Source organism: Microtus pennsylvanicus, chromosome 5, assembly GCF_037038515.1.
Source record: "Microtus pennsylvanicus isolate mMicPen1 chromosome 5, mMicPen1.hap1, whole genome shotgun sequence".
Taxonomy (NCBI): domain Eukaryota; kingdom Metazoa; phylum Chordata; class Mammalia; order Rodentia; family Cricetidae; genus Microtus; species Microtus pennsylvanicus.
In genome coordinates, this window is record NC_134583.1 from 119,275,724 (window position 1) to 119,290,342 (window position 14,619).

Here is a 14,619-nt window from a genome sequence, read left to right on the forward strand (position 1 = left end):
GAGAAAAGGCTTTGATTTTTGCCCTATCCCCTGCTCATATGAACACTGGCCATTGGTTGATACCTTTTAGCATGACTATCCCACATTTTGATGTTCTAACTAACCCTATACCAATCCTCAGGCTTGTGATCAGGAAAGTAGGCTCAAGGGGCAGGACTTTTTTTTTCAATCACAGTAACAGTGGATGTAAACAAGGTAGATTCCTTCCTCTTAACCTAATTTTCCCTGCATGTCAAGTGAATAGTAATAACACCTACTTGGAGGATGAGTTGGGATTAAATGGAATAAAGCAAGAGGTGGCTTGTGAGAGCATCCATTGCAATATAAACTGTGGGCAGTGGTCCACTGTAAACACCCCTTTACAGAAGGTGAACTCCATGGAAGCCCCATCTTCCTTAGTGCCTTGGGGTTTCTGCAGAGCTCTGCAGGGTTTCTCACTTCTGCTGAAGGGTGGTGGACTTCCCCAAATCTGCCTTTTCAAAGCAGACTGAGATGGTACTCTGGAACTGGCATTTGTGGTTCTCTCTTTTTATGGAGACCTTGAAAGAATTTGCTTTGGCTTGTACTCTTGGAAAATAGCTGTTGTTATTTTTACTTTACCGTATTTTAACATTATCCAGTTTTAAAGGCAGCACATGGAAACGGATGGCAATGATTGCTGGGCAGCAATGATAACACAATCACCAACTGCTAAGACGGTTCACCTCAAAATGGTTCACGTAGGATAGTCTGTGTTAGGCGTGTTTTAGCACAGGTTTAAAAACAGAAAAATAAGAGTTTATATTCAAGAACAAGTAACTCTAAAGAAAAAGAAAAGAATAAATAGTTTCCTAAATGTTTATCAGCTCCACCAGCATCTCTGTGGCTCCCTGTAGCCTGTTTATAGGGATTAGAAACACATTGTAAAAGATAAGCTTTGTTTATAAATCCAGGCTCCCTGAGCCAGACCAACAGGGCTGCAGCAGTTACTGTTAAAGCTACAAGACCTTTACAGGGGATGGGCTAAAGAGTCAGTATTTCTGAAGCAGCCCTGTGAATTTGCTCCTGGTAGCTGCAGTCAGAGTCCCTTCTGAACTACTCTAACAGACTGCCATGCAAGTGGGATTTGTAAAGATTGGTGTTTGCTTTCTTCAGCTTCTGGAAGAGTGGGTTAGGAAAAGACAGACCCCCTTCCCAAAGCCCATTCATTGGTTCGCCAGTTTACTCCTGAAAGTAGCATTTTCATGTCCTGCACACACCACTCCCATCAGGCCCCACCTCCCAGCTTACGCATGTGGGGAGTCAGCTCCCAGCATATTCAAACGGGAGAGGAAACCATCAGCTAAAGCACTGGCAGGTGCGGTTTGGGGTAGTGTGTAAAGCAGCCCCAGGGTCACTGCTTTCTAGTTCGAGACTGTAGGTAGCTGAGAGCAAAGTCGTTTGCACAGACAGATCACTACCCTGTGAAAAAATGCACACTTAAAAAACACTGGGAGGAAGCAAAGGTTTGGTGATAAAGTGACAAAATCTAGATGGAATTTCAAATGTCTTTCCCCTTTGTTTTCTAGGTGATATTGAATAGGTCTTTAGTAATCTTAAAATGGAAAATACTATTGAAATAATAATAGTAGTATAATGATAATAATAGTGGAGGCCAGATTTCTTCCTCACCATTGGAATATTAATTTTTTTCTTTAAAATGAAAGGCATACTCATAGGGGCTTCTAGAAATGCCCTGCATGTGAGCTGCAGGAAAACAATGCTTTTTCTCCTGGTCAGATTTCCCTGGCATATTCACTAGCTAACGGGATGATGGCTCCAGGAGGGAGGGCGAAGGGACGTGCCCCAGACTCCTGGCAAGGTTATTCACCAAGATTCTGTGGCCCTGTTCTCCCTGGAACATACTCTGGAGAATGCTGTGGTAGTGGACAGGCACAGGTGGGGGCTATCTGGGCTCCTGGGGGATACTGGAACCACAGGAGGCAAACGCCCCTAATGTGTAGACCCACAACATTGACAGTCCAGCTTTAGCTGTTCTCAAAGTGTCAACTGTTTGTTCTGTGAAACAATCTGGAGCAACCTAAACCAGCCCTCAGTGGGCACGGTTCACGGGTTAGCCTTCGGTGCCACGCATGGGCTGAAATGTCCTCTATCCCTGAGGACTGCTCAGGGCCACCTTCTTAAACACTTGCAGACAGATGCATGAATGTTTTCGTCTCTCCACTGTCTCGCTGCTCACTGCACAGGGCCTCAGAGAAACAGGCGGACATCAGCAAGGCCAGCTCTTCGGCTCTCCTGGAAGGGAGGCTTTCATGCTGACAAAAATAGAAAGACCAGGGCCTCCTGATTCCAGATAAAGGCTGCTTTCTGCTGTCTCGCCAGCTTTTATCATATGCCACTGTGGCTGGAACATATTCTGGTAGGAAGAACTCAGGGGCCCTGCTGGGAACAACGGAATTTTTTTTATTGTTTAATCCAAGAGCCTTTTCTCAAACTCTGGGAGGTTTCCCAGTGGTTTGAATGCTCTCGACCCCAGTCAGCAGCCCCTCCTGCCCACTGTGATTACCTAACTAAGCCATCTTGGATTCCCATGTCTCAGAGGAGCCCGGCCTCTTTGCTTCTTGGTTATACTTAGGGCAAGTATACAGATACTATTTTTTGAGCACATAAAACTAATAATTAAAGAGACCCCCCCACTGTACATAACAAGGCATAGAACATTGAGGGGGTGTGGGAGGGTCAAGCATTCTTAGGAAGTCTGCACACTGGTGCCTCCCAGTGAAACGGAATGACCCAAGAGGCTCTACCTTTAGCTATTCCTAGTGGGCCTGGGTGGTCTCTTAAATCCTCACTCCTGCCTTTTCTGCCTGTAAGCTCTTAGGTATTAATAGATGAGACAATGTGGATTTATATAATATAAATACATATCACACACACAATTTTCAAGTGGAAGAGCAGGTTTTGAACTGCGCAGCGCAAATGGGACTATTTCTCTGCGTTACTTTTCTTGCTTCCCCGTTAGAGATGAGTAAAACCTGCGTGTTCTAGGGCTAGGAAGACAGCACTGGTGAAGCACTTGCTGGTGAGCAGGAGGATCCGAGTTCTGGTCCCAGAACCATATGTCAGAGGGCATGGCAGCCTGTCTATAATCTCACCACTCAGAAGCTGGAGACAGGAGATCCCATCGCAAACTGGCTAGACAGACCAGTTATATTGGTGATTCCACCTCTGTGAACCAGCGGGAAAGCAACTGAGGAAGATCCTGGTGTCATCACACACATGTGCCAACATGTATGTGAACATACACACTCACAGGGCACCACTTACATACACATACTTATGTAGGAAAACAAACTGTGTTCCATCATGTTGTTCTCACAAAGTCCATGGCAGACAATGCTAATTGACATCAGATTTATCCCCAATTTAGGAATATAATCAAAAGTGAATATCAGTTTATCAAAATGGACACTGGGTAATTTACTCCAGGTGAGAAATAGCTTAAAAAATACTCCATAAGCACAAAATTCCCAAGAATGTTCAAGGCAGCTACATTACTAATAGTCTCACTTAGAAATGATCCGATGTCCATCAACATCAGAATGAATAGAAACATAGTTTGTGCACGCAGTGCGATACTCCCTAGCAATGGAAACGCATGGACAAAGGGTACAGTTTAAATGCACTTTACAGTGTAGCGTGACAGGGATTATACCGAGTGGCTATGCTATGTGATTTCCCTTTGTTACAGTTGACGACAAAGGTCATCTGTGGTGTCAAATGTCAGAACGGCCATTGCTCCTTGGGGAGAATGACTAAGAGGAAGCCTGCTGGGGCTAGCAAGCTTTCTGTATCTTGATTTTGCCAGCGGTCAGATGAGTGTGCACTGGGCAGAAGTTCACTGGGGTACATCCTCGCGCCCCGCTAGAGCTGTCCTTGGCTTGTCCTTAGGAGGGAGCATCTCCCTGGAGCCTGGCACTCGGCCTTTGCTCCATGTTCCATGGATAAGGCCTTGATTCTGGTCTGCTTCAAGTTAGAAATTTCTTTTTAACCTTCTGGTAGTTTCTTATCTATATTGAAATGATAAAAGTAGCCCCTGATAATTCACGTCTAAAATGCTGGACATGGTCAGCACACTCATGAAACCCAATGTGGAGACGTTACTCTTCCCTTTTCTCCTCTACCCACCTAGTTCATCTTCACACTGCCTCTTCCTCTTCCTCTTCCTCATGTGTGCATATGCGCATGGAGGCCAAAAGGCAACCTCGGGTGTCAGGTGTCGTTCCTCCTCAGGTGCCATCTACCTTATTCTTTGAGCAGAGCCCTGGCTGGGGCCTGGGCCTTGCTGATTAGGTCAGGCTAGCTGACCAGCGAACCTCAGACCCACCTCTCTGCTTTGGGTCTGAGTGTTGGGATTGCAAGCGTACACCACCATGTCTGGCTTCTCATGTGGGTGCGGGGGCTCGAAGAGCTTTCTGGCCTGAGCGCCCTCCCTGCTCTCCCTGTCTCCTGATTCCCCTTATTCTTACGACCTTCTCCTTTTAAAGAGCTGCGAACATGAAGCTTATTTACCTTAGAATATACTGAATACAACTTCAGAGTTATTTTTGGAATAAAAAAAAGCAAGCACACATAGTGTTTCTCTCTCTTAAAATACACTCCACACTCACTGAACCCAAATCAGATGACCTTATATGCAGCCTTCGTGGGTTAGCTCAATGGTTGCCAGGCTTGTCTGCACATAAGGGTCTCATAGGATCTTGTGACTATGCTCATGACCAGACCACTTTTAAACCAGTGTCTGAGGTGGGCCTGGGCCTCAGCCTGTGGAGTTCTTGGGTGATCCCAGGGTGTGGACAAGTTTGGGAAGCACTGAATTTATTTTCTGTTCCTTCCACAGAACTTCCTTCTCAGTTGCATCTGCACTAGAATAACTGAACATTTTCTAAATAACTCCATGGCTTGGACCTGTCCCGGGCATGGCCCGAATGTTTGTAAGATTCTCAATGCAACCTGCATTGAGAGTCCTTATCTAGAACGGTACACTGGTAATCCTTGGGATTGGGTGACTCTAGTCTCCAGGGCCAAATGTTCCCCGTGGGTTAGAGTACTTTCTCTTTATGGTGTGAAAAAATTCCTGCCACGGTCTACTTCCTTTGCAAGCTAAATATGGACAAGCGTGTGCCATGCTGATAAACTTTTAAATTTGCTTTGCCCTCAGTTTGGGATTGTGCTGGACGCAGGGTCTTCTCACACCAACTTGTACATCTACAAGTGGCCCGCCGAGAAGGAGAACGACACAGGCGTGGTGCACCAGCTACAGGAATGTCAAGTGAAAGGTGAGATGAAGGCCAGGGAAGTGGGGCGAATGGGATTCGAGAGCCTGAGAGGCTCTGGTAGTACCCAGGGGCAGAGGAGCCAGCACAAAGACAAGCGGGGAACACAGTGGAGCTACCGGTACTTTATGGCCACTGTAAAATGACTTTAAGCCAGGCCTAGTGGCACAGGTGTGCAGGAGGATCCTAAGCTTCGGGTCAGCCTGGACAGCACAGTAGGACTCTGCCTCAATCCAGTCATGGAGGTAGCCTAGCTATAGACAGTGTCTCCCATGGTCAGTACCTATTACTGACATCATCATCATCTTCATCAACATCAATCCTTGAAAAATAAGCAAATTTAAAAATAGCTGAGGTGTTAAAGGTGTGGCCCAGTGGTGCTGTCCAGGCTTTAGAGTCATGATGTCCTTGGTTAGTGTAAGGAATATTCCCTAACGCGAGTTCTCTGCCGATGCAAATTCCCAATCAAGCCAAATCAAAACAAGCCAAATTAAGAAATATCCAGATTTAATGGGAGTTCTGCGCTCTCAGGTGGCCCCAAGGGGGAACTGGGAGGCCACAAATGTGATCACCAGGAGGAAGGAAAAGAGACCATGGTGTTCCTCTTTGGGGAGTTCATTTAAATACTCTGTGGGCATGGTCCTGACACGCCCCCAGGGACCTGGCCTGCTGGGATTTGGAGTCCAGACCAATACAACTCAGGCCTGGGGGCTGGAATAGATGTGAGGGGCTGGGGTCTATGCTCCCAGTTTAACAGTTAGATTCCCAACAACAGAGAGAGACAGAGAGAGAGAGAGAGACAGAGAAAGTGCAAGAGAGAAGAGAGAGAGAAAAAGAGGATTGAACAGTAATAGTTCTCATCAACAGGGCTCTCCTGTGTGTCTGGCACTAAGAACTCAGCATGGGTTTTCTCACTCTTAGGATTGGTTGGGTGAGTCGCAGTAGCCATGTTTAAAAAATGAGAGCAGCAAGATTAAGACAGGTCAGGGCACTTGTTTAAAGTTACTTAGGCAGGCAACTGATGGAACTGGCTGTCAGACCCACATCTGAGCCAGTGGTTCTTAGACTCAGAGCCCTGAACTACTGGATGGGGGTAGGGGAGGAGTGGACCTCTTAGAGCATGGATGTGAGGCCCTCTACTACCAGAGTTCCTGGGGTCAACAGATCTGGGCTGGAGCATAGAGATTTATGTTTCTAAAAGTCCCTGGGGGCTTCTGATGGCATGATCTCCTGTTCTCTTTATTTTTAGACTCAGCTCTGCAAGTTGGAGGAAAATCATAACCACTTTTGGTCTCTTCACAGGCAGGGAAGAGCAGATCACAGACTTTTAGGGCCGGGGTCATCTAAATCTTGTGTTCCAAGGAGGGAAACAAAAGCCTGGAAGATTAGTGCCCCATAAGTGGCAAGAATCTGGCTGGTGAGCCAGGCCCCACAGAAACACTGCTTTATATGCTGATAACTGCCCCCATCTTCACCCCCCCCCACTCCAGCTCCCAGCCCAAGTCAATTTTAAGGTCACACCCAAGGCTGGCTGACTGCCATCTCCCTGGCTTGCTCCAGCCTGCTCTTCATCCTGCACCAGACACCACATCTCACCACCGTCCCTGTGATCATCGTCTCTTGGCCTTTGGAGCCAGGAACATCCTGTTTCTTTTCAAACAGGTAATCTAGATCCCAGAGGAGAACTGGCTTTTTATCAGATGGCCTGTAGCTTCCACCGATTTTTGTAGTTTGTCCAGGAACTAGGCAGGGTTGGGGAGGGAATGCCATGCTACCCAGAGCCTCTTGGGCCTCGCAGTAATGGGGCAGAGCTCCTCAGTTCCTAGAAGTTCCACCCTTCACTTTAAACTACAATAAACGATTACAGCAGATGTCTTTCTTCTGAGACTCATCCCATTGATGCAGGTGTTTGGCTCAGCAAATACTGGAGTTTCTCCTCCAATCAGAGTTAACAAAACAAAGGGTTTCCTGAGTCAGAAGCAAGCTGCTAACACGGCTTGGAGTGTCTCATTTGTGTTAGGCAAACAGGCTCTTGAAAAGCCCATTTGAATAATAACCTTGAAAGTGAATTCTTGCTAGGAAACGCTCTGGAATTCACCTCAAAGTGAGCTGGAACCACGCAGTGCTAAACTCAGCAGGTCAGGAGTCCGGCTCCAGTGCTCTCCATAGCAACCGTTAGTTTGCTCTAAAATGGAAGAAACAGTCTTAGTAGGGAGGCGTGGTGCTGGAGTGGAACAGACTCGTTGGACATGCAGGTTCTGTTTCTGTTCGTTCTAACAAAGGAAGAAACGACATAAATTTTAGGGCACAGCTATGACATAGCAAGTTGGTGACATGTTCTGTCGTTTCAGGAAAAGCCAGTGTGTGGGGTGCTTTACTTAAACTTTTGTGCTAAATGTCATCTTTACCGCGGCCCTCTAGGAACTCATGTTGCTAAGTATAGCCCCATGGCAGGATCATCCAAAAGTGGCTAACAGGCCACCATAGAGCCAGAGGACATGTCTCAATTGAATATGAAATTGCACCACCCTGTGGCTGAACTGCTGAACACCAGGCTTCACCGGCAAGAGTTTGAAATTACATCATAAGCAAAGTCATAGGCATTAGCCACATTTTTCACAACTATGACGAAACACTTGGGAGTTAAGGGAAGAAGCACTTATACCGGCTCTTGAGTCTAAGGGAAGCAGCCCACCTTGGTGAGGAAGCATGGGGACTGTAGGGGAATGTGGTACAGTAGTGGTATTGGGATATCCTGACATACCCGGAAGCCAGGATATACTTAGAGCCTCAATAGGATAGCTCTGGAGGGGTAGAGCCACAAGAGAACAGCTCTGGGAAGGGGGTAGAAGCCACAAGAGGACAGCTGTGGGGGTGAGGTTAGGTAGAGCCGCAATAGGACAGCTCAGCCCTGGAGGAAAGGTGTCCGGACTATCTGAAAGCCAGACTACCTGAAGCTGGGGTGCGGTGGGGGATGGTCTCCCCGCAGGATATAGGGATCCTGCCCCTCTCCTGGAGAGCCGCTCCAGCTGAGTTCTGCTCTGCTCCCTTATGGGAGTGTCCTAGCCGATAGCTCTCTGCTTCTCCAGACCAAGATGTTTCTTCTGCTAACATAACACTCTGCTATGGAAAAGCCCCCTGCAGAAATGTAGCCACCTCAGCTGGCCTTGCTCAGCCCCCTTAAGAAGAGTCCTAGCAAGGTTCTTCTGTTCTGCTCCGCCTTGCCGAGGCCCACTAGGGAGTGTCTCAGCAAGGTTTTTCATCTTGGTCCCCTAACGGACGTCCCAGCCAGGTTCTTCTTCTCTGGGTGGCAAATAAAGGTCATCACCCAAGACTTGAGAAAGAGATTTGGGGAGGAGGAGTCCAGGAGAATGGCTGCCTCTGCCACTCCAGGGCAGCTCTTAACTGAAGGGTGGAGAGGCTTATTATATAGGGCTTCTTAGAGGTGGAGTTTTTCCCAGGGAGAAAGGGGATTGGTTAATTTTTCCCTGTTCAGGGATTGGACAGTTTAGCTGGTCAGGGGCAGAGATGGCTCTGGCTTCATGGCCAATCTGTGTTTCTTTCACTGGTCCTTTTTAGCTTTTTGACTCTAATCTTAGGACCAGGGCATATTTCTTTCTCTGGCTCTGATTCTACGGACAGGGTTGTTTCTTTGATACTAGTTTCACATCCAGGGCACATGTCTTTAGTCCTGGGTTCAGGGATAAAGATGTTTCTCTCCCTGGCCCAGGTCTCAAATACAGGATATGTTCTTTCTCTGACTCTGGTTTCAGAGTCAGGGTGCTTAGTGATTGGTTGGTTTCCTGCCCCAGTTATCCCTTTTACCCCACAGGAACAGGAGCTCCTCACCTCTGGGCAGAAGGGGAAGCAGGAAAGGTCCTCACCCAGCTTTCTCCTTCCCCCTTTTTTGCTCAGTCTGGAACTCTAGCCCCAGGACAGTGCTGCCTGCATCTGTATCTTTCACTTCCAGCTAAACCTCTCTTCAGCCAGCCTCACAGACACACACAAAGGGTATTAGGGTTAGGATTAGGGCACCTCGTTAGTTCATTCACCTGGTGCTTCTGACTACAATTAAGTTGATAATCAAAATTTACCACGATTCCCTCTAAGTAACACAGCATAGTATATGTCACATTGAGAAGCGTTTCCTTCTGTTTTTCTTAGCAAGCACTTTTCTTTGACATGGTCAAGGTATGCCCCACACATTTATTTACTTATTATTTATTTATTAAGATTTTCACCTTCTGTATCTTTCCTTAGGTCCTGGAATCTCAAAATATGCTCAGAAAACAAATGAAATAGACACATACCTGGCCGAATGCATGAAAATGTCCACTGAGTTGATCCCAGCCTCTAAGCATCATGAGACGCCTGTTTACCTGGGAGCCACAGCAGGCATGCGCTTACTTAGGTAGGGCAGTACATAGAGACTAGGCTACCAGAGCTCAAGGCAGTGCCAGGGCACCTAGGATTATGGGACTTATAGCTACCTCACATACCAAAGCCTGTGCTAAGAAATAAGTTTCATTAAGTATATATTATGGTAAGTCTCAAGTATCTCCCTTGGGGATATCAAAGGGGTCAGAGTATTGGAGAGAAAGATTAAGGATGTGCACTCTGAAATAAGGAAATGAAGACAAAATTAATCAATATCTGGGAGGAAAAGGGCAAAAGTAGACCCACAATATCCCAAGACGAGTAGGTCTAGCTAACGAAGCGTGGTTGGTCATCCCATTGGTATGTGAATTGTTTCTATCTTCCATCCATCCATTGAGGGTATTTTGAGTGCCAGCTCAGTCCACCATACAATGAGAAGGTAAACCAGCCCTCAAGGGAATTAGATTTCCATCCAGGGCGATCTGTTGTTTGACTGTGCAAAGCTGCTGTGGGAGGCCTGGCCTTGCTCAGGAAGGAAGGTAGAATGGCTTGCCACAGCAGGGCTGCGTGAGCTGAACCAGGAAGGAGGGGCCAGAGGGGAAGGAAGGGCTGTGCTGGCAGAGCACAGCTGGCAGAGCACAGCTGGCAGAGCACAGCTGGCAGAGCACAGCTGGCAGAGCTCAGCTGGCAGAACTCAGCTGGCAGAGCTCAGCTGGCCAAGCACAGCATCCACTCAGTTAGCCATCCATTCAGCACCTGTGACATGTCAGAGAGGGCTTTAAGTGCTGGGGATAAAGTATTGAGCAAAACACAGCTCCTGACTCCATGGAATTTGTACTCTAGTGGATGCACAAAAATAGGGAAAGGAGAGAGACCAGGGCAGAGGCAAGGACTGCCATAAATCATCACATGCAGAAGGGTCTGCCTGGGAAGGATATGGGGAGGCAGTGAAATACTAATAGAAGCTTGTGTTCTCAGAGCTGTGTCAATACTTGACACACATTATTTAATCAAGGTCACTCTGAAGCAATTGAGCCACGTCGTCACGCACCTGAAGCTCCATGGCTGGAAAGTGGCATTACTAGGGCAGTGAGTGGCCGGACCTGCACTAGAAAGTGCCTTGTGGAGCACGCCAGGAAGGCTGGAGAAATGACATGCTGTTTAAGGAAGCAACAGTTGTTGATACTAGAGGGTGGACTGGAGCAGAAAGGCGAGGGGCACCAGGTCTGAGACCCAGCGGGAAGGTGCTCCCTCTCACTCAGGGGTTCTCGGAGTTTCAGGCTAGGTCTCGGGAGCAATTACATCATCATAACACAACCCTAAAGACTCCCTTTAGGTCTCGAAGTTTCAAACAGACTTAATAACTGAGTGATAATAGGAAGATTTTCCCAGGCTGGCTTCAGGGGACCTTGGGCATCTGTCGTTCATTTCTACAGCCCTAACTGATGTTACTCAGAGTCTAAAGTATAAGCAAGCAGGGGCTACAGTGATGGTTAAAGCAGCGCTCACCAACCGGCTCTCAATATGGCCAGACAGGACCAAGCTGCCACCACAGTCAGTTTGAAAACCTCTGGTACTTTGAGCTGGGGAGCAAAGACAAACCAGTACTTTGGAAAGATACATCTACTCAGTGGCTGGAGGATTTGGATGTGGAGAGGCAGAGCCAAAAGGATGACCCCCGTGAAAGCCATGCTCCGGGCCCTTGTGTCTCCTGTTCTCCTGTGTTGTGTTCTCTAGCTGACATGGGTAGGTGGGACTATGAAGATGAAAAAATGATAACCTCACCTCTTCTTTTGTGTAGAATGGAAAGTGAGCAAGCGGCAGACAGGGTCCTGGCTGCAGTGTCAAGAAGCCTTAGAAACTACTCCTTTGACTTCCAGGGTGCCAAGATCATCACTGGCCAAGAGGAAGGGGCCTATGGGTGGATTACTATCAACTACCTGCTGGGCAAATTCACTCAGGTAAATACCTCACACCAAGGAGGTGCTTCCTAGAGGGTCAATGCCACTGCTGTCTTAGGCAATATTTAGATCTTTAGCAAAATGCATGATGGACGAGAGATGAATGAATGAATGAATGAATGAATGAGCGAACGAGCTCCTACATTTGTAACCATCCCTAGAGAGGTATATTTACTTTACTGTTACCACTGGAGAATATCGAAGCCATGTCTTCATCCCCGGGAGAAACAGAGGAGATTAAAACCTAAAGATTTTATTTTTATTTTTAAAAATTATGTGTATGGTGCGCCTCTGTCTGGCCACATGTACACGGGCATAAGTGCTTTCAGAGGCCAGAAGAGTCTGTTGGATCTTCTGGAACTGGAGTTACACGCAGCTGCGAGCCTCCCAATGTTAGGAAACAAATTCAAGTCCTCTGCAAGAGCAGTATGCGCGCTTAGCCGCTGAACTTTCTCCAGCCCCCATGTTTATTTCATCTCAGGTCATTTTCATCTTATTTAAAGTAAGACTATCTGGGCAGAACCGAGTGAGACTGGAGCAGGAGAATTTCAAGTCGGAGTCTAGCCAGCCACATGGTGAGACTGGTTTAAAACAGAGCCGAATGAAGCAGTGTTTGCTAAGTAAGGAGTGCCTAGGGCTCTTCTCTCTTCTTGTGGGGTAGCTCACCTCTCAGGACAGCACCCACATTAGCAGACCCCACCCCACAATGAAGCTTGAAAACAGAACCTTTTCTGGTCTAGACAGTGTAGTTGGTGACTAACTGGGATTTGCTCTTGCTTGTGAGCTGTAAGCTTTCCTGGCCTTACATTGCTGTTCTCTGAGCTTTGTCTTCAAAGCCCTCTTGCTGGCTGTTGATCTGGCGCTGATTGGGGAACCCACAGTGGGCTTTGCCCCACTCTCTGACCCTGGTCCTCCATCTTTAGGAGGTAGGCTGTCCAGAGACTCCTACTACCGTCCTTTCTTTCAGAAACAGAGTTGGCTAAACCTCATCTCAGCAGACCAGAAAGAGGCAACCTTCGGCGCGTTGGATCTCGGTGGCGCCTCTACACAAATCACCTTTGTGCCAGTAAACAGCACTATAGAGGCCCCAGAAAACTCTCTGCAGTTTCGCCTCTACGGCGAGGACTACACTGTGTACACACACAGCTTCCTGTGCTATGGGAAGGACCAGGCACTCTGGCAGAAACTAGCCAAGGACGTTCAGGCAAGTGCAACCGAATTCAGTTCTGCCTTCCCCACATCTGGGCCTCAGCCCCCACATCCTGTTGTTCCCCTTTTGTAATTCAGCAGTCGGTCTGAAGCTGGGCATTGTGCCTTCCAACCCTCCTCAGGCAGGACACCAAGCTCTATCTGGTGGACCCCTGTGACTCGTCCACCCAGACATCCCCTCCCATGTTTGTTTACTGCATGATCTCCAAGGACATCACTCGGATCTTTTCTTGGAAATTAGTGTCTGGCCCCAGTGGTGTTGATAATGCGAGTTACATGCTAAAGTATTATCTGGGGGAGGAGTGGCCAATTGAAAATTTGTCCACACCATTTTTTAATCAAAGAGGGGGGAAAAGCCCTCTGTGTGGAAAATACAGAATTTGTCAATCAGCACTTTAAAAATTGTCCCCAGATGTTTTCTGCGGTTTGAATTGAAGAATAAATACTTGATGCGACGAGAGGGCTGGACACACCCTGGCAAATACACACAGAGCCAAGTTGTCACATCCAGCTGTCCCATCTCTGGGAAGAGACAGCCCTCACCCCATGCAGTCTCGTGTTCTTAGAACCATCACCATCAAGACTGCCATCTTGAAGCAGGTGCAACCGAGAGGTGTCCCCACACACCCAAGTCCACACTATGCTTGGCCATAGCAGCCTCTCTTTTCCTCTTGGGGCTTAAAATCTGTTTCGTTTGTGATTGCTGGGATAAGAGCCCTGAGGCATCTTCCCTCTCCGGGAGCTCCCAGTCTGCTGGGGGAGGAGAAGAGACGGCATGGAGACCCAGCTCCATCCAGGCTGGAGTCTCTGGACATGTGTCCTTGTGAGCCTGCTCCTCGTCTGTGATCTTAGCACTAAGAGCCCAGGGACATTCCCAGTTCATGGCATTTGTGGGTTCATGCATAAATACCCTGATACATCGTATACCATGCCTGGACCCTTGTCTCTAAACCTTCCTTTAAAAACTAATTCTCAAGGGGGAGAAGGCAGAACGGGGCCCCGAGAATGCCGTTCTGAGGACCATCCTTTGGCATTCAAGTGCTCCTTCCATTCAGGTTTCAAGCGGCGGGACCCTCAGGGATCCATGCTTCCACCCGGGATACGAGAAGAGAGTGAATGTCAGTGAGCTCTACGGCACCCCCTGCACCAAGAGGTTTGAAAAGAAGCTACCGTTCGATCAGTTTCAGATCCAGGGCACTGGAGACTACGCGCAGTGCCAGCAGAGCATCCTGGAGCTCTTCAACAGCAGCTACTGCCCTTACTCCCAGTGCGCCTTCAATGGCATCTTCTTGCCACCTCTCCATGGGAGTTTTGGGGTAAGTTTATGAAATGGTAAGATACGTCAGCTAGAGTGTTTTGGGTTATAAGTTGTGCAAGATGCGCCTATAAGGTATTTAAATAATAACCAACTTCTTTTCTTATGCACAATAATGTCCTGATGCGACTGAGGGTTTGTCACTTGGCCTCACAAGGTCAGTTTTTAGGATTGCCTTCCCCATTATCTTTTTGGTATTCTCATGATGCTAAGAATGTGCCTGCTGCTCCAGGCATCACGTGGTCAGCAGCAGAGTCAAGGTAGGAAAGAGAATGACGGCGAGAGGTTTCTCTTTGTGCGCCTCTCATACACCAGACGCCTTTTGGGGTCTGTTGGCTAGACCTTGGTGAAGTACATGTCCTGATGCCATCTGATGAAGGGAATTGATAGGCTATTTGGCTTAGTTTAATTGTTGTTTGTTTTCTTCTACCTGGGTAAAATG

The 14,619-nt window shown here is 47.7% G+C and overlaps 1 protein-coding gene across 2 annotated transcripts in view; it reads left to right on the forward strand.

The window, feature by feature from the left end:
* The window catches only part of Entpd1 (ectonucleoside triphosphate diphosphohydrolase 1), an 84,599-nt gene that overhangs the window by 56,918 nt on the left and 13,062 nt on the right, over nt 1-14,619 (forward strand). For both annotated transcript variants that reach the window (XM_075974059.1, XM_075974060.1), the window contains exons 3-7: nt 5,201-5,318; nt 9,576-9,726; nt 11,494-11,653; nt 12,621-12,857; nt 13,918-14,178. In XM_075974059.1, coding sequence (XP_075830174.1) covers nt 5,201-5,318; nt 9,576-9,726; nt 11,494-11,653; nt 12,621-12,857; nt 13,918-14,178 — 927 coding nt within the window. The remainder of the gene's footprint in view (nt 1-5,200; nt 5,319-9,575; nt 9,727-11,493; nt 11,654-12,620; nt 12,858-13,917; nt 14,179-14,619) is intronic.